The following is a 20,487-nucleotide window of genomic DNA, read 5'->3' as shown; positions in this document are numbered from 1 at the left end:
AGACCAGTTGGATTGATGTACGATTTGGTTTGCTGTCAGTAACTTAAACTGTCGTTTAAAATTATTTTATCATCTTATTTCGATCATTCTGAAAATATTTGGTATCAAACAGAATTTGTCACGTTCGTGTGTTTCATTGTCAGTCTATACTTGTAGCTAGACTGTGGATTTTTATGTAAGTTTATGTCTTTGTCTGTGAATATTGTGACAAATTATAGAACCTCGGTGAACAGTCGTTTTTTTACGTATCACATATTACAGAAATTAGATATTTATCAATATTATGTATTATTTATCAAGTATTATTTATTACACACATTAGTACAAGGTGAAAAGGAAAGTATGTTCGTGGCTATCATAAATGTATTCTACACCTTCGATTTGCTAGAAGTACATATATGTAAAGCACCTGTTTGAATTTCAGGGTCAGAATTTTATTCTACTCATCACGAAGGTAAAACTTTTCTCAGATCGTAAACTAAGTACTTTTGAATAATGTCAAAAAAAATTTCTTAATCATTTAACACTGCGTTCTAACAACGACTTTATGATTCTGGACACGTGGATGTCTATTTATAATAATTTTGACCTATTGTTTATGTTTTGAATAACGATAACAGTTTTATCATTTGTTTATTTAGACTTACACAGATGCTGCAACTATGAAAAATCAAATGCTAGTGAAACCTAGTACGAAAATTACGTAAAATAAATATGCAAACCATAAAGTCGTTGTTAGAACCCACGCAGTGTCAAGTGATTAAGGAACTTTTTTGCTATTTTTCATCAGAACTATTTGGTTACGAGCTTGGAAAAGTTTTATCCTTTTGATGAATACAATGCAAACAAAAAACAAAAAATAGTTGATCTTGAAGTTCAAGGTCAATAGTGTAAGTAATCGAAAGTGTAGAATTCATCAGTTTTTCTTTGCAGCCTGTGTATACACGAATGGTAAACTAGAAGTTTCACGGTTTAAAATGATGGCCAACTGAATTGTTGTACGACCTCGTCTCTCAAAGTTCGAACGATTCGAAGCTTCGTTAAAAATAAAAATTGTCGGTATACTTGTTTTTCTTACATAAAAATGTAAGAGTGTCGAATGAGGTGGCATGTTAAAGTGGAATCTATTTCCATAAATAATGTGTCGCACCTGCAATAATTTTCAGTGATAAATTAAAAAAAAAAAGAAAAAAGAATTTGAGATACAGAATTTAGAATGTGGAGTAAAGATACATAATAAAGATTGTATTGAAGATATAGAGCGATAAATAAAAGTTAATTCTCACTCTCGAAGATCAAGTTTAAATTTACACAATTTATCGCAAGATGTACTTGAATTTCTAATTCTCGACATAACGGAGAAATTTCTCGTTTCTTTGGGTGTTTAAAGTTATCAGAAATCGAAAATAATCAAAATTATTGAAGAAAGCTGTTGAATTATGAACCGAGATTGCCTAACAGATTAATATATTTCGTAACTACTTCGTAACAGATGAGTTTATTCGGCTAACACATTGTAACGTGTGATTCACTCCTTGAATTTCTAACAAGTAAACTAATCGTTTTATCATTTGTCGCAAAGTTGTTTGCTGTATTTTATTTTTGTTAATTAAAACGTATGTGTAATGTATGCGTGCACAGTAACTCAAGAGCTAATAAAATTTGTAAATTAATGCAAATGCAAAGCTTCACGCGAATAATAAATAAATAAATTCACGTGTACCGTTGAAAAGTTGAATATTATGACTTTGGTAGACTACCGTTTACAATATTCCTTGACTTTGAAACAGTCACTTTTTTTTATTGATAAGAACAAGTAAATAACAAAGTTAAAATTCGAAATTGACATCAATCGCTAGTTAAATAAAACCCAGAAACTAATTATTAACTAAATATTAACTATTAACTAAATATTAATTATTTAAGTTAATATTAATTATTCACTAAATATTAACTATTTAAGTTAATATTATCTATTAACTAAATATTAACTATTTAAGTTAATATTAACTATTAACTGAATATTAACTATTTAAGTTAATATTAACTATTAACTGAATATTAACTATTTAAGTTAATATTAACTAAATATTAACTATTTAAGTTAATATTAACTATTAACTAAATATTAACTATTAACTAAATATTAACTATTTAAGTTAATATTAACTATTAACTAAATATTAACTATTTACGTTAATATTAACTATTAATTAAATATTAACTATTTAAGTTAATATTAACTATTAATTAAATATTAACTATTTAAGTTAATATTAACTATTAATTAAATATTAACTATTTAAGCTAATATTAACTATTAACTAAGTATTAAATATTAATTAAATTATTAACTAGTGAAGATTATAACATTATAAATACGTGAAATACGTGTGTCGATACTCGACTGCTATGATATTGCGACTTATGCTACAAATGATAATGGTTTCAGCCGTTCGCGATACGTGAAATGTAAAGCTTTTACGCTATATCATTATTATATATATTATATTCCAAATTCTGTATTTTAAAGCTTATAGCTTTGAAATTATAGGTTTTACGCTATATCATTATTATATATCTTTGTTATATTCCAAATTCTGTATTTTAAATTCCTTCTTTTCCTTGACTGCGCTCAACTCAACACTGCATTTACTTATATTTACTTATATTATTTATTCGATGTGAGTATCAAGGTGAATTTTTACGTTCGTGTTATCATTTGCACAAAGTGTACATGTGGTAAGCATCAGAGCGAAGTACAATCAATATATAGTGACACAAGATAACATCGTATCTATTTTGAAGCATGATGAAGGAACACTTGTCTGTCATCTTCTGAAAGTGTTCGCTCGTTTTCCTTTGAAATTCATACAGATGTTATCTACGTTCCATAAGTAGTTTGAAAAATATTTATTTTATATCACCGTGACAAAAAAACTATTTTACTGAGTTGCATAAGCGAATTATTATTAAATATAAACGTAAAATACTGCGCATATGTCATTCGTTGATAAAACGGGGAAAATAACACGTCTTACATTTTTATTGCGACTTTAATCTTCGAATGTAATTATTTCAATGAAATTTTAACGCTGCGGAATATATGAAATATCCTTCTATCCCAAATTCATGTTCCGAGTTTCAGAATCTGCGCAACTTTCGCTAATGAACAGCCTCGATAATCGACTTATGAAATTAACCGCGATAAATTACTCGATAAATTCATACCCCAAAAAAACATCCTCGCCTTCTTCTTGAATATTCGAAAATTTACAGACTTAGGCTTGTTCTTGTTCGGTGATATATGCGACATTTTATCGCTTTTTTTTTTCAGAAAGTTTCGAAAATACTAAATTACTCGACGATGGTCGAATGATTTAGATAAGGTAGGATATTTACATACCTCGTGCAATGTGAATTATAGCGTTCATGATCGATCTGCAGAGTTTACAAACGTTTCGTTCCGAGTGGAATTTATACAATACAGAAATCAGAAAATTTTTATATAAAATTTGACACAGTTTTTATACAAACTTTGACAATCGTCAATATTAAAAAAAAGAAAAAAGTTTTTAATCATCATAACAAGTATTGAACGCAATTCGATAAACAGTGCTATATCATCGATTTCAATTTAATATTAAATGAGATATTAATACTGATATTTCATTGTTACAATTAAGTTCATATTCCCAGTATGTTATTTGTCTATTTAATACCAGACGATTAGATTTATAGCGTTATTCACAATATTAAATAATTCGCAGTTCGAAACTTGAAATAAACGATTGGGAAGCTGATATCATGTTACTAAATACAAAACATTTTATTTATAAAGCAACATCTTTATTACTGAATTTTAAACTACACAAAATTCGCATCCTACTAATAACATTCCATCATTGAGCGTAGATTATGCTATTACAGGCATACCAATACCTTTTTGACTGTCGAATTTGTTTTTTCTTTATTGTGTAACTCTTGTCTAACACTATTTTACTAACAGATTTTGCTAATGAATCATTTTCTTCTGTAAAGGCATCGCGAGAAAACTAGGCATTTTTTATCCACTATGATTCTACAAAAAGTGGACACAATTACCGATATTTTGAACTGTTTATGCTTCGCAAAAGTTGTACCTCGTACAACAATTTAGTCATTTTAAATCGTGAAACCTCTACTTCGAAAACAAACTATTATTAATGTTGAAGTATTAATATTATTTCCTCGTTTACTTGTATCTCGTATTCAAATTTTTTCAAATTTTAATTATGCAGTATTATGCATTGGGTGCATATAACAAATAACATAAATTCTATTATTCGTTAAATTAAAAATTAAAAGTTATCCTCGCCTGTGGATGTTTCTATGTCCAACAGGTGATAAAGCAGAGAGCACTTGTATCGTCAGAGACTCTGAGAGTTCAAACAGCTCCGAAACTACTTGTTGAGTCGCGTCCGTTTACGGTTTGAACTGATTCAAACTTAATTTCATACAGACGCTTTGAAATGAAACGTTTCCCGTGGTTAGTGATTGATTCTAATTTGTAACTTTTTAGAAAGTGACTCTCATTGTGTGTCTGCGTATCTATCGCGTCTAACGTCTACCTGTGCCGTCTAATATCTGTCTTCCCGGTTGACAGTTTTATAGGCCTGTTTTATAAGACTTCGACTGGCGAATTCACCGTCAATCAGTTTGAATTTATTGGCCATTCGATTGCTCTGAAATCTTAGGTGAATTTATTGTAACGTTATTCGAATTTATTATCGTTACGGACGATTCGATTTTTGGAGATGCTAACTTAACCTAACATAACCTATACCGGAGGTAATAACATAACCAACCGTAGCGCATTTCATCTTTGGTGGCGTAGAGTAAATTATTTAGAGTAAGAGTAAGTAAATTGGACTAAGATATTATTATTTATTAAAGTCAATGTCCTTCTTACATGTTTACAAACACGTTTTTATTGTTAAAATAATTTAGTGGCGTATCGAGACTTACTTGAGACAAAATTGGCTCGTAAACTGCAAAAGTTTTTGGCTATCCCTGCGCTGAACCAAACAGACTTGTCGATCGGGAATGATAACAAAAGGTAATAACCGTGCTTGTCGTTGGGACTTCTTACCAGCATGAAAAAAATAGGCAAATACTCTCAGTCAAAAATATTTTGAATTATAGACAATAGATTCGTCGCGCTGATAAGAAGTCTAACGTCTTTGAACTTGGATCGACTCGGAAATTTCTATACGTTTTAATTGCGATTGTTATAATAATACTGCCACGCCATAATTCGATGAAAAATGCTTCGACCACGTTTATCGAAGCTATCTAAGCTTTCGAAAACTCTTTTTAAAAAATACTGAAAAAATTTTTTCACGACTGGATTTATCATAATCTCGAAGATCAAAGTCTTCTCTCTACGTCAGTCCTTTGAAACTTGCCGTGTGATTTTTTTCTCGCCATTTTGCTAAACCTTGAACATCGCAGTTAAAGGATAAATTTCCAGAAATCCCAGTGTTTTGCCATTTAACACTGATGTTTAATGAAATGTCTTATGTTGTAATGGTATGAAAAATATCGTATGTTGTAATGGTACAAACCCCTCTGGTGCTGAATAATTTTTTTGACATTTCCAAAGAATTTTCACTAGACCATTATCTACAAAGAATTAGAATTTTTTCTGCTTATTTTTTCTCTTTATGAAATATAAACAAAAAAACTTTTGTTGGTAAAGTAAAAGCTATCATAATGCTAAGAGTTAATAGTGAAGTTAATTGCTAGTAGAAAATTTCTGAAATAAAGCAGGGCATTAAATGAAAAATATTTAAATTATAAAGTATTTGAGCTTGTTTCTTCGAAATGTTATACATACATATGTATATATTGAAAAAAATTGCTTACAAAGTAAGAATAAATCTATCATAAATATTCGTATCGATACTGGTGATAAATTATTTGCTCGTTCGTTATTTACAGAGTGGTTATTTGGAAATTGTAAACGTTGTTCATCCTGTCGTGCATGGCACACAAATGTACTAAATACACTTTAAGTGTACTAAATACACTACAAGTGTACTAAATACAATACAATTGTACTAAATACATTATTTTTCTCAAAACTAGCTAAAAAATCTGTTGTGAAACTCCAATTTGTTGACCAAGATAAATTTTCGACCATAAATATTTTTATGATTGACATTAGATTGTTGTAAATGAAATCAGAATTTTGACATTTGCCAGCATCAATTTATAATTCACCAAATTAAATACTTGATCATTGAAGGGTAAAGTTATAATTACTACAATTAAAATCGATTTAGTTTATTTTATCTGTCTCTGTTTGTATTTTCTGATCAAAATTTTTCATTTTTAAATGACAGATTTCTCATTCTCTTAATTTGTATTGACATTGTGGACAAGTTTTGCAGAAGTGTGCACTCAAATTCATTGTTAGTTTGCTTTTTTATAATAAAACTGTCTTTGCAGAAAAATTGACAAGTATCAACAAAAATCAATATCCAATTGATTAATTAATATTGTTAACATATTAATAAATATCAAGTAAATATCATTGATACAATTATGTATTGATTGATCAATTTGCTATTTAGTAACATAAATTTTTAGTCACAAAATTCTGCAAAATAGGCAACAATTTAATATCTTCGCGTGAAATGATAGAAATTGCAAGAAAAACATTCAGCCTTGATTCCAAATCTAGTATGAAAAAAAGACATGACAGGAAAATCTAGAGTAAACAGTCGCGTTATCCATCTTTTCTCACAAAAAGAAAAATTCTAGGAAAGTATATAAGTAACTCGCGAAGGTATTTGAACACTTACGAACATATTACGCGCTTTGTATGAAATAAAACAACAATTTTGCAGCATCGTGGTTATATCGGACAAATTTGAAACGAATTTAAAAATGTATACAGATTATGATACTTTTTACACTTTTGCCCACGTTCTCATTTATATTTTGAAAATTGTGGCGGAATAACCGCAAATGTAAAATCACTCGAGTTCCAAAAAGTTGTAATTGAATTTTTGAAATGTGACTAGAAATTTTTCAATTTTTCAGTTAGATCGAAGATCTTATAATTGAACAATCCTACTTGAATTTTTCACTTTTTTTTTAAATTTATATTAATTAACATTAACCACAAGATACAGTCTGAAATCACGACAATTTTAAAATTTCATGCGAATTGTTCAACTTCGAAATTTTTAATTTAATTCAATCTCGATCAGAACCTTATTATATTTTTATACTTTTGTATTTATTTATTTATTCGTTCTTATACTTTACACTCCAAATTTTCGTATTATATCGTAAACTACTGCAGCCATCTATAATCATCTAGAAATCGACGATTTAAAAGTTAGCTTATTTATTTAAAAATGATCTATTATTTATTCGCTAAATAATTTTCCAGTAAGATTTTTTTAATATTGTTTCGTTCTTTCATCAACGTTTTATTTAATAGATTTAATATTCAAACAATTTTTAATATTCAAACAATTTTTAAATTTAATATTGTTAAACATTGATCGAAATTACTATCTATTTTAATATTAATTCATCATCCTTTGTCACTTTAATCCTTACTTTGATATCACATCAGTAATGTCGTTCATACGAATATCCTGAACCTATTGTTAGTTAATTTTTATATAATTAACAATTTAAATTTTAAATTTAAGTCAATTTCAGAAACTGACTACTTGGATAATATGCCAAAATTGATTTTAATTATATACTACATGGTACTTAACCCGTAATTAACAATTTCAACTAAATTAGTTTATCAGAACTTGTGTTGTACACGATCGTGCAATCACTCCGTTTAAAATTTCATCTAGTAACTTGTAATTACATTACACCTACGAAAGTTATGTCACTGTGTGTGCATTTAGAAATTTAAAAAAAATTATTCCTTTTTTTTTTAATTTTTTTTTTTAAACGAATGTTCGAATACTTTTGTGAGCCACTGACACACGGAAATTTCGCGCACCACTCGTGATTCACTTTTTCGACCAAGCGTTCGTGATCATGTCGGCCGCCTTCTCGGCGACCATCATGATCGCACCCACGGGATTGCTGTTCGGCACAGTCGGGAATACGGATGCGTCCGCGACTCGTACGTTCGATACGCCGCGCACACGTAGCTCCGGATCGACGACGGCTGTCCGATCGTCGTAAGCCCCCATTTTGCACGTCCCTGACTGATGATTCTCCGGCCCGGTGGCTGCTCTCACGTGACATTCCCAGTAAGCGTCGCTCGCGAAGTGATAACTGCGGCAATTTGTACCAGACGATGATTAACTATACACGTTATATCAGGGGGCTATTGTTCTAATGTGAGGTGCGTGTTTTTTTCTTTTTTTTCAACTTTGTCAGGGGATTTTTTGCAAAGAAACTGTTACACCTTTTGCAGCCAAATCGACAAGGTTCATTTGTACGTATTTCGAAATTTCTTTGGAATTTGTACGTATTTTAAAAATTTTTTCGGAGTTAAAAAGAATTGAAGTTAGTAGCACTGCGTTACTCTCGAAAACATAGTCTCACGGTGTCCATGATTCCGGCCATTCTGCTCGTCGGAAATTAAAAAAAAAAAAAACGTTCCTTAATTAGTATGAATTTGGCTGTAACAGGTACAAAAGCAAAAGAAAAAAGTCGGTAATTAAAAAAGTAGTTAAATTCGACTATCGATTTTTCCATGTTTTTGTTAAAACTTCGGAGGCCTAAAAAGAATATAAAAAATAAAATTTTTTGGTTGATTCTGGTAGGGACTATAGTCACACATGTACTAAATGCGTGCTTAAAATTTTGAGTCAATTGGTCAAGTAGATTTTGAGATATCATGAACACCGTTCTAAAAAACATAGTTTCCAGAAAAGTGCCTTTAAAGTTTAGTATTGCGGTAACAATGACATTAGTCGTCGCGTCCTTTAAACAACCATAACTTCGTCAATTTTAGGAGTTACAGAGATTCATTTTTGAAACTATGTTCTTCAAGAATATGCAAAAAAAAAAGAATCGATTATTTTCAAAATTTCACACTAGGATACCCCCATGAGACTTTAACGATTAATTATATTAATTGCCGAGATAGAAACAGATTGAGAATTTTTACCTCAATGGAGAGATTGGACTATATTAATTTTTTATTGTTCTGATTGTTGAGATCGCGAGCAAATGACCACTGTGAATGATCAAAATGATCGTGATTTAATTTTAACTGTGAGTGACTGATATAAACAACTGGAGCAATTGTATTCAATTGCATGATCTATTCTTTTTGTGTATTAACTATTGTTAATATATTCACATATTTGTTTGCCACATATACTTTTTATACATAAGTGTGCGTGTTAACCTCTTGCGTGGCACATCGGGAATTTTTTTTATCTCAAAATTGCAATATTTTCTCAGTGTTAAGTATATATAAATATAAGGGAACAACAAATAATAAATCTATTACTTCTATCCAGTGGTATACCGACGAGTTGTCAAAAAGAAAGCGACGAATTATTGTATACGGTTTGGTCATTCGTTATGGTCCGTGAATCAGCGCGCAAGAGGTTAAAAACGAATATGACATTATTAACAAAATAAGTATAATAAATTATGTAATAAACAAGTATAATAAATTAATAAACACGTATATCGAGAGCAAAGCCAATACTACATTAATTGAACAATATATTAACGACAAATATGATATATATATATATATATAAATAAACACGTCTGTCGAAAACAAAAAATAATATTACTAAAAAAACAAATATCACCACTAAAATACTATAATTACATTTGTCATTGGTAACAAACACGTGTGTCGAAAACAAAGAATAATATTACTAACAAACAAATATCACCACTAAAATACTATAATTACGTTTGTCATTGGTATATTAATGAACACACTAATTGACAAACGTAACATCGTTAATAAATCGGCAATTATTTATTAAGAACAAATGTGCACGTGTCGACGCGCGACAAATTTGTCAAGTCGCGGAAAACCGAAATACCAGCTCTCTGGCGTAAATAGCGAGCTCTACTACCCACTTGGTGCAAAGAGGATGAACACCGGTCTCCAGCCTCAGGTCCCACTTCCTCATGGTCCTCGTGCTGGTCAGCTCGATCGCCTTTCTAACACCCTCGACCAACACCTTCAAGTCCCTCGTGTCGACGAAGTAATTCGGATAGATCAGCGGCGGGCTGGTTGGGTCACCAGATCGGAGCCTCAAGTGACCCCTACTGCCCACGGTGACAGTGGTGGGCCTGACGACGATCTGCCGTCTGTCCGAGCAGAAGCCGATCGCCCCGTTCAGGCACTCGAATTCCAAGCCGGTCCTCGGGCAATTCGGTGAGAACCCATCGAAGAACATCTGAATATCAGGCACACCGGCGACCGCGTAGCTGCTCTCGAGGAACGCGGTCACCTGTGTCAGTCCTGTGCTGCTCAGGGGGCCGGTCCTCGTCTCCAGGTACTCGTTCACGCTGCTCATCGTCATGGGCTAATAATAATAATAATAATAATAATAATAATAATAATATATAATAAGTTATATAATATATATTAGTAATAATAATAATATAATAACAATAATAATATATATTAGTAGTAATAATAATATATATAATAATAATAATTATAATAATAATAATATATAATAAGTTATATAATATATATTAGTAATAATAATATATATAATAACAATAATAATAATACATATAAATTTATAATTTACAGAATATAATTTAATAAATTAATATTATAATTAATTCTAAATATTATATAAAAAATTAAAATATATAGAATTAAAGATCAAAAAATTTTATTAACAGTTATATATATATATATATAAATTAAAATTAATTTAATTATTTAATTAAATATATTATATTTATATATATATATATATATAATTATAATTTATATATATAATATTTAAAAAATTATATTTACATATACAAATTATATATATATAAATTATAAAAATAAAAATTATATTTATATATATATATATATATAAATTATAAAATTATAAATATATAAACTAAATTGTAAAAAGGCAATTTTGACAAAATATTCATATACGATTTATTTATATTATTACTTGGACTTTAGTTTAAAGTATAAACCTCGTAAGCGGTGTCCCTGATACTGAAGTGAACCGCCACGGACACATGATTGTGAAGGTTCCTCCCCACGGGCAGATCCTTCACCACGTGCAGGCCCAATTTGGTCAGGTGTTCCTTCGGTCCAATCCCAGAGTTTAGGAGGATGTGAGGCGAGCCGATCGCCCCTGCCGACAGAACCACTTCCTTGTCCGCCTTCACGATCCTCCTGTACCCATCCTTGTCGATCAGCTCCACGCCGTAGGCCTTGTTCTGCCACTGGTTGATCAGAACTCTCGTCACCTGCGCGTTTATCAGCACTCTGAGGTTCGTTCGACCGTGGACAGGCCTCAGGTAGTTTCGCGAGGTCGTGCCACGGACGCCGTTGTCGGTGGTCATCGGGGCCACCATGAAGCCCGTCTGCGTGTATTCTTTAAGCCTCGACGTTCTGTAGCCCAACTCGGTGGCAGCTTTCAGGAGTTCGTCCGCGAACGCCGGTTTGTCCGGGTAGTATTGGATCTTCATTGGCCCTGGCACCGGGACTGTTCTCTCCTTGTCGGAGAGTATCTGTGGGTCGATCGGGTCCTCCGCTTGTTCGAAGTAGTGCGCGATCTCGTCGTAGGACCAACCGGTGGCGCCCGATCGGGCCCAGCTGTTGTACACCTCCGGGTGACCGCGGGTATACATCATCCCGTACATCCCCCCGGTGCCTGACATCATCCTCCCTCGCGGCCACGTGCACACTCCCCCGGTTTCTGGACAGCACGAAGATTTTCTTTTTTTTTTTTTTCTTACTTTGGGAATTTTATATATTTGAAGTATAGTATATTGGGAATTTTATATATTTGAAGTATAGTATAATGGGAATTTTATATATTTGAAGTATAGTATACTGGGAATTTTATATATTTGAAATATAGTACATTATAGTATATTGGGAATTTCATATATTTAAAGTATAGTATATTAGAGTATATTGGGAATTTTATATATTTGAAGTATAGTATATTAAAGTATATTGAGAATTTTATATATGTGAAGTACAGTATGTTATAGTATATTGGGAATTTCATATATTTAAGTATAGTATATTAGAGTATATTGGGGATTTTATATATTTGAATTATAGTATTATAGTACATTGGGAATTTTATACATTTGATGTATAGTATATTGGGAATTTTATATATTTGAAGTATAGTATATTATATTATATTGAGAATTTTATATATTTGGATTTATATAGTATATTAAAGTATATTGAGAATTTTATATGTGTGAAGTATAATATGTTATAGTATATTGGGAATTTCATATATTTGAAGTATAGTATATTACATTATATTGATAATTTTATATATTTCGATTTATATAGTATATTAAAGTATATTGAGAATTTTATATCCGTGAAGTATAGTATGTTATGGTATATTGGAAATTTCATATATTTGAAGTATAGTATGTTATAGTATATTGGGAATTTTATATACTTGAAGTATAATATATTATAGTATATTGGGAATTTTATATATTTGAAGTATAGTATATTAAAGTATATTGAGAATTTTATATATGTGAAGTACAGTATGTTATAGTATATTGGGAATTTCATATATTTAAAGTACAGTGTTTGAGTATATTGGGGATTTTATATATTTGAATTATAGTATATTATAGTACATTGGGAATTTTATATATTTGATGTATATTATATTGGGAATTTTATATATTTAAAGTATAGTATATTATATTATATTGAGAATTTTATATATTTGGAGTATAGTATATTAAACTATATTGAGAATTTTATATGTGTGAAGTATAATATATTATAGTATATTGGGAATTTCATATATTTGAAGTATAGTATGTTATAGTATATTGGGAATTTTATATAATTGAAATATGTGTGAAGTATAGTATATTATAGTATATTGGGAATTTTATATATTTGAAGTATAGTATATTAAAGTATATTGAAAATTTTATATATTTGAAATATAGTATGTTATAGTATATTGGGAATTTTATATATTTGAAGTATAGTATATTAAAGTATATTGAGAATTTTATATATGTGAAATACAGTATGTTATAGTATATTGGGAATTTCATATATTTAAAGTATAGTATATTAGAGTATATTGGGGATTTTATATATTTGAATTATAGTATATTATAGTATATTGGGAATTTTATATATTTGAAGTATGGTATATTAGGAATTTTATATATCTAAAGTATAGTATACTGGGAATTTTATGTATTTGAAGTATAGTATATTGGGAATTTTATATATTTGAAGTATAGTGTATTATAGTATATTGGAAATTTGAAGTATATTATGTTACAGTATATTGGGAATGTGTGAGATAAATATGTGTAATATCGTTACATATTAATGTAAATATATGAGAATCAATTTTTTAAAAATACGCCGAGCATGTAGATCTAGGTTACCTAAACAGGCGGTTGGATGAGGCTCCGTAGGCTCCGTTTTGAAATTCCAATCCAAAGTCGAGTTGACCGCGTGAACCGCCAGTCCGGGAATAGAAGTCATCGACGGTTCTTCCGGTCCTGCTTCGATCAGGAGAACCCTCCACCAGGGATTGTCGCTCAATCTCCTGGCAATTATAGGCCCGGCAACTCCACCGCCGACTATGATAAAGTCGAACCTACGGTTTTATAGTAAAAACACCACATTAGATGAATAACATTGTAGTATATAAAAATTGTTCAAATTTGACAATTTTGACATTCGCATTTCATAAAATGAAATAAGTAGAGGAAATACCAAATAACAAACTGTTTTATTAAACTATCAGATAATTTGTAACTCGCGTTTGAGCAGAATTAAATAAATAATTATTAAGTAATAAACTTAAATAAACTTTTATTAAAATGTTAGAAAATTTATAATTTACTACTATAATTTACCATATGAAATTAAATAAATAGAAGATTCGATAATTAAAAAGAATATTAGAATTAATTAGATTAGAATATTAGATAATTTGTAATTCACATTTGAGCAAAATTAAATAAATAACTAATAGGAGAATTATTAAGTAGCCGTTAAGACCGTGTTACTAAAATATTAGAAAATTTATCATTCACTAATTTATATAAAATTAAATAAATAGAAGATTTATTAAATGATAGACTGTTATTCAAGTGTTATTCACTGATATAATTTACTATATAAAATTAAATAAATAAAAGATATGTTAAACGATAAAAGATATGTTAAACTATTTTCTTGAAGTATTAGATAATTAGATAGAATATTATTATTAACTACATAGAATATTAGATAATTTGTAATTCACATTTGAGCAAAATTAAATAAATAGAAAAATTATCAAGCAATAGGCTGTTTTGTTGAAATATTAGAAAATTTATCATTCACTGATATTTAAATTTACTATATAATATTAAATAGAAGATTTATTAAATGATAGACTGTTTGTTATTCAACTGTTATTAATTAATATAATTTACTATATAAAATTAAATAAATAGAAGATATGTTAAATGATAGACTGTTTTGTTGAAGTATTAGATAATTAGATAAAATATTGTAATTAATCACATAGAATATTACATAATTTGTAATTCACATTTACTAAGTGATAGATTGTTTTATCAAAGTATTAGATAATTTGTAATTCACATTTGAGCAAAATTAAATAAATAGAGAAATTATCAAGCAATAGGCTGTTTTGTTAAAATATTAGAAAATTTCACTGATATTTAAATTTGCTATATAAAATTAAATAAATAGAAGATTTATTAAATGACAGACTGTTATTCACTGATATAATTTACTATATAAAATTAAATAAATAGAAGATATGTTAAATAATAAACTGTTTATTCAAATGTTATTCACTGAATTTACTATATAAAAATTAAATAAGTGGAAGATTTATTAAATGACAGACCATTCGTTCGGCACTTCCTCTTTGCCAAGTCTCCGGCAAGGGTCCGTCAGATCGCACGTAGACGCGATCAGTTTCTCGAACAAGCTCGTGAAAGATGTTTTCACGCCGCACTTGGACGCCATGTACGACGTATCTTTGAAGCTGCAGGAGCAACATGACTTCGTTTCGTTGTTTGTATCCAATTCGCTAACCTGAAACTAGTTAACTGTACGTCTTTAATTAAATCGCTTTCACTTTCTACGCTCGCAATTTCTAGATGCTGCGATATTTTTTTTTTTTTTTACGAGCAGCATTTTTACGAATTAACTTTAATTGTCGGTTATAAATAATTTAATTGTCAGGGGCTAAAAGTAACAATAAGAGAAATTATTATTATTATTGTTGTTGTTGTTATTATTATTATTATTATTATTAGGAAGAAATTATTGTGAATTTACGAAAAATTATTATTACGAAGAAATTATCGTGTAAAAGTAAAACTGAAGCTGAAAGTTTATTATTATTAAACGGAAGACATTAATTTTAAAGTGTTTTATCTTTTCTTTTCTTAATTATATTCTCGAAGATGTGATTCCGCATAAAAATCCGCGATATAATTATTTCATTAATTTCTGAAAGTAATCATCAAATCGAAATGAAATAATCAACTGAAGTGATCAATCAAATCGAAGTAATTAAAAGGTCCAAAGCATCGTCCTTGAGTGAATCCATATTTCCGGATAACTTTTAAAACCGAAAAAAATTCTCCCTCCCGATTTGAGATTCGAGAATTGATTCTCGAACGAAATTTCTCTTGAGAGGCAATGATTTTTCGTAAGAGAAAAAAAAAAAAAAATCGTTAATGATTGACGAATAAAAAATAATTAATAATTACGATTAATTATTAATCGTAATGATTCTGTTTACCGGAAGTCGAAACGCGATCGCCAATTGCATCAGGAACAAGAGCAAGAGGTCGTGAAATCGCATTTTGTCCAATCAGAGGCCGGTGTCACCTGCGAACAGAAAATGATAGAATTCAAGTGACTAAATAAAAAAAACTTTCTACAGTTTTCTATAATTTTCAACATCATTCGTTCAATTGATATTTTCAATCTATTCTTCTTTTTTTTTCAGTTCGTTAATTACACAAAATTTACGATTCATCTATTGTTTCAATTAGGATAAATTATAACTAACAGTATATTTATTAGCAGATTATAATTAGAGAATAGAGAAGAATTATAATTGATAGTAGATTTTGCATTTTGTAGCCAATTTCCACAAAGTTCTAAAAAGAACGGCCAACAAAATTTATTTGTTTTCTATCATTCAAACGACAAAATAAAATTCGATTTTAACAGCAGGGGTTGAATGAATCTTATTAGTTTGAGTTTATTAGTCGGATGATGATTTTTCGAAGTTGATTTCAATTGTCAATATCAGCAGACATTGCCATTGTTAGCTTGAGACATTAAATTACTATTGTGCACTATTACGTATTAAATTACATATTAGTAAATATTATATATTACAATATTATATATTACATATTAGTAAATGTTACATAAATCAAATATTATAAAATATTATAAAATATTACATAAATCAAATATTATAATATTGCTATACTGCAATTACTACAAAATAATTCGTATGTCAGTCCTTCATTATAGGATGCAACAATTAGTAATTATTATTCATTGTAGTATACAATAATATTCGTAAAGAAAAAAGAGACAAAAAGTACGTTGTACATTTTAGAAATATACAAATTGATAAATTTGCGTGACGAAGTGACTTGGATTCTCATTTCCTTCACAACTGAGCCACATTTGAATTTTCATATGCAACGTTCTGTGTCTGTTTCTTATTTAGCTAATTTAATACTAACTTTTCGAGAATCTTGCTTTACAATAATGGTTCACAGTTCAATCGAAGATGATCAATCAAGAATTCTATAACGAAATATCTTTAATTTCAAATGCTCTACATCGAAAAGTCTCTCCTTGCATCGAATATCACTCCTTGATATGATCGCGTAAATAACGTACGACACGATAAATCAGACATACTACATGAATACGTGAATTATAACTTTGGTTTCTACATGTTCGAATCACCGCGATATGTATTGTATATATGTGTGTGTGTGTGTGCATGCAGACATACTTTCGGTGTGAAAGTCTGGACAGCTGACGAGCAATTAGTCGTGTCTGGGCTCGTGAATAAATTCCGGCGAGCAACCGACTTTCGAAAGTTCGCGAGAATTTGCTTTTAACCGATGATGAATGGGTTTGAAAGCGAGTTTGATAGCGTTTCGCGATATTGTTTACACTGGAACAGCATTATAAATTATTAGCCCCCGTTTTTTCCAATTGGATCGCACAATATAATTTTTCGTATCGTTTATAATATATTTTTGTTATATTAATTAATATATAATAATATTAACGTAATTTAATATATTATATTATTTATATATTTTTATTAATATTTTTATATTATTACTTCTATTTCTTTTTTTATTTTTATTATTTTATTGGTATTTTTATCTTTGCTACATTATTTTTGGGTTATTTGTACTTTTATTTTTATTATTTTATTATTTTTATCTTATTTTTTATTTTTATTATTTTATTATTTTATCGTATTTTTTATTTTTATTATTTTATTTGTACTTTTATTTTTACTATTTTATTATTTTTATCTTATTTTTTATTTTTATTATTTGTACTTTTATTTTTACTATTTTATTATTTTTATCTTATTTTTTATTTTTATTATTTTATTTGTATTTTTATTTTTATTTTTTATTTTTATCTTATTTGTATTTTTATTTTTATTATTTTATTATTTTTTATTTTTATTTTATTTGTATGTTTATTTTTATTATTTTTATCTTCTTTATTTTATTATTATTTTCATCTTATAAAAATCTTCTTTTATGTAAATTGTCTTAAATTTGTCGTAAATGTTTTTGTTGGCTAGACAAATAAAATTGTTTTAACGCTGAATAACTCGTGTTTATTCGAATCTTTGATTTCTCTTACCGGATTTGTGTAATTTATGATAATAGCATTGATAATGATATACAATAATAACAATAATCATGTGATATTGTATAATAATACCAATAATGCAACATAATTATATATATATATATAATTTATTAATTTTTCTATAAATTACCTTTAATTATAAATTATAATTAATACTTCTAACAATTTAATTCAATTTTTCTATAATTTATTATTATTATTATCCTGTAAATTCAATTTTTCTAAATTATTATAAATATAATTATTATTAATTAGTAATTAACTATTTATCAAGCAATTATTTACTCGGATAAAGAGCACACAGACTTTAAAATCAGTCAAATTTTAGAATCACACAAATGGGCAGAACAAGCAGACTTTAGAAACAGTTACATCAGAATTTCTCAAACTTTCTATTCTTAGGCTAGATTATAATCACTCAGATAAGAAACGCGTAAATTTTAGAAGTAGTCAAATTAAAATCTCTCGAGCTTTTAAATCGCTCAGGATGGGAAACAGATTTTAGGATCGGTTAGAATCAGGATCTCTTAAACTTTAGAATCACTCGCAGTCAGACGAGGAAAGCACAGATTTCAGAGTCAGATTCACTCAAATTTTCAAATTTTACGATCACTCAGAAACACACATACATTATAATCAAAATATAATACAGGTCTCTCTGGTCGTGAAAAATCGCATAGATTTCACGCAATAATTAAAAAGTATCTACCTAGAGATACGATTGGCCCATTAAGTATCGCAACAGATACTGTATTTTGATTATTTTTTTTTTTTTTTTTTTTCTATTTTTACGTATCACGCGTGTTTCTATGAAATTTCTCGATAATCAAATTTCCCATAGATTCACAAAAGTCCGCAATATTTAAACTATCGTTATTTATAACCGTGTTAAACTATCGCAAGTTCACTACATGTGCTCGAGTTTCCCTTTCACCATGACGTTCAACAACCCCAGACAACCTTCGCGTAAAATAGAATCCACGTGCGTGCGTTACCCCTCTGTCTATTTTAAAGTCCGACTTGTTGCGCAAATGTTCATGTATTGCTAGTTGTAAATTCGATCGAGAGTATTATAAATATCATTAATCATCCGGCGTGTCGTATTGTTTCTTTTTCTTTTTTTTTTTTTTTTTTTTTTTTTTTTTTTTTTTTTTTTTTCTTTTTTTTTTGTATTTATAAAACTTTCGAAATCTGGATATGTCGGTATCTGGTGTTTCGATTCTGCTCTTTGTAAATCTTTTAATATATCTGGATACATGATTAGTGTTCAATTCAAAAAGAAAATAATTAACTTGCTCCTATGAATTTAAATATTAATATATACATATAAAACTATATAATACTATTTTAATATATATATGTAATAGTTACTTATATATGTTTACTATATATATAGTTTATGTATATATATATATATATTTGAAAAACTATATAATACTATATTAATATGTATATATACATATGTATAAATTAAAATATTATATTACATTATATTATATTTAAAAAACTATATAATACTATATATATATATATATATATATATATATATATATATATATATATATATATATATATATATATATATTGAAAAAGCTCATATTAATTATTCTTATAATAGCAATATATAATGATTATACATTTGTATATATAGTATAATAATTATTATAATGTATAAACTTGCAGAAGTAAATATAATATAGTAGATCAATTTTTTTCTGTTTTAATTGAACATTCATCATATATCCAAGTAATTGAATTAAAAAAATTTATGAAAATTGAAGTTGATCAGCTTGAGCTCCTTAGAGAGTCATGCATTAATTATAGTAATTATTATAGAACATATATAATTAATATATAAGAATTGGATTAAATTAGATTATCAATATAAATTGAAAATTTAAATACTTGAAAAACTGATTATTTATTAGACCATGTCAACAACGTTGGTAGCACCTACGCATTCTCTCTCTCTCTCTCTCTCTCTGTATTTATACTTTGTCTAAATATAAAGCGAAACAAAATTAACTCCGCGTTTCTCGTGTATGTAACAGTAGAACTATGTACTTTATGGTGAAATGATGATGATGGCCAATTTATAACTTTCGTTAGACCTCTCACAGGTGTGAAACAGTGTGTTTTTTTATAATTTGCAATTTCTATTTGAATCAAAATTCATATCGATTTTTGCTTGGTATATTGAATACAAGAATTGATAATTGAATATAATATATTAAATTCCATTCGCCAATTTGTCAAAATTAATATTGATTTCTGTTTAGTATATTGAAGAAATGGCAATTTTTTGGAATTTACAATTTCTACTTGAATCAAAATTAATATCGATTTCTGCTTGGTATATT

The 20,487-nt window shown here is 28.3% G+C and overlaps 2 protein-coding genes across 3 annotated transcripts in view; both read right to left on the bottom strand.

Annotated features, from left to right (window-relative positions):
- The window catches only part of LOC122530106 (glucose dehydrogenase [FAD, quinone]-like), an 18,366-nt gene extending 15,050 nt beyond the window's left edge, over nt 1-3,316 (bottom strand). The window contains exon 1 of the mRNA XM_043656773.1: nt 3,232-3,316. Coding sequence (XP_043512708.1) covers nt 3,232-3,316 — 85 coding nt within the window. The remainder of the gene's footprint in view (nt 1-3,231) is intronic.
- Nucleotides 3,317-7,564: 4,248 nt separating this feature from the next.
- The window catches only part of LOC122530096 (glucose dehydrogenase [FAD, quinone]-like), a 15,189-nt gene continuing 2,266 nt past the window's right edge, over nt 7,565-20,487 (bottom strand). Inside the window, exons 2-7 of one of the 2 annotated variants that reach the window (XM_043656755.1) lie at nt 15,993-16,081; nt 15,087-15,283; nt 13,603-13,817; nt 11,167-11,897; nt 10,087-10,538; nt 7,565-8,304 (exon numbers count right to left, since the gene is read on the bottom strand). In XM_043656755.1, coding sequence (XP_043512690.1) covers nt 8,034-8,304; nt 10,087-10,538; nt 11,167-11,897; nt 13,603-13,817; nt 15,087-15,283; nt 15,993-16,055 — 1,929 coding nt within the window. In that variant the 5' untranslated portion in view covers nt 16,056-16,081 and the 3' untranslated portion in view covers nt 7,565-8,033. Of the gene's footprint in view, nt 8,305-10,086; nt 10,539-11,166; nt 11,898-13,602; nt 13,818-15,086; nt 15,292-15,992; nt 16,082-20,487 lie in introns of those variants that run through there. The other variant, XM_043656756.1, reaches the window with a different exon arrangement.

Source organism: Frieseomelitta varia, unplaced genomic scaffold, assembly GCF_011392965.1.
Source record: "Frieseomelitta varia isolate USP_RPSP 00005682 unplaced genomic scaffold, Fvar_1.2 scaffold_326, whole genome shotgun sequence".
NCBI lineage: Eukaryota > Metazoa > Arthropoda > Insecta > Hymenoptera > Apidae > Frieseomelitta > Frieseomelitta varia.
Note: the sequence above shows the minus strand (reverse complement) of the source record. Positions and strands in the feature narration are given on the sequence as shown.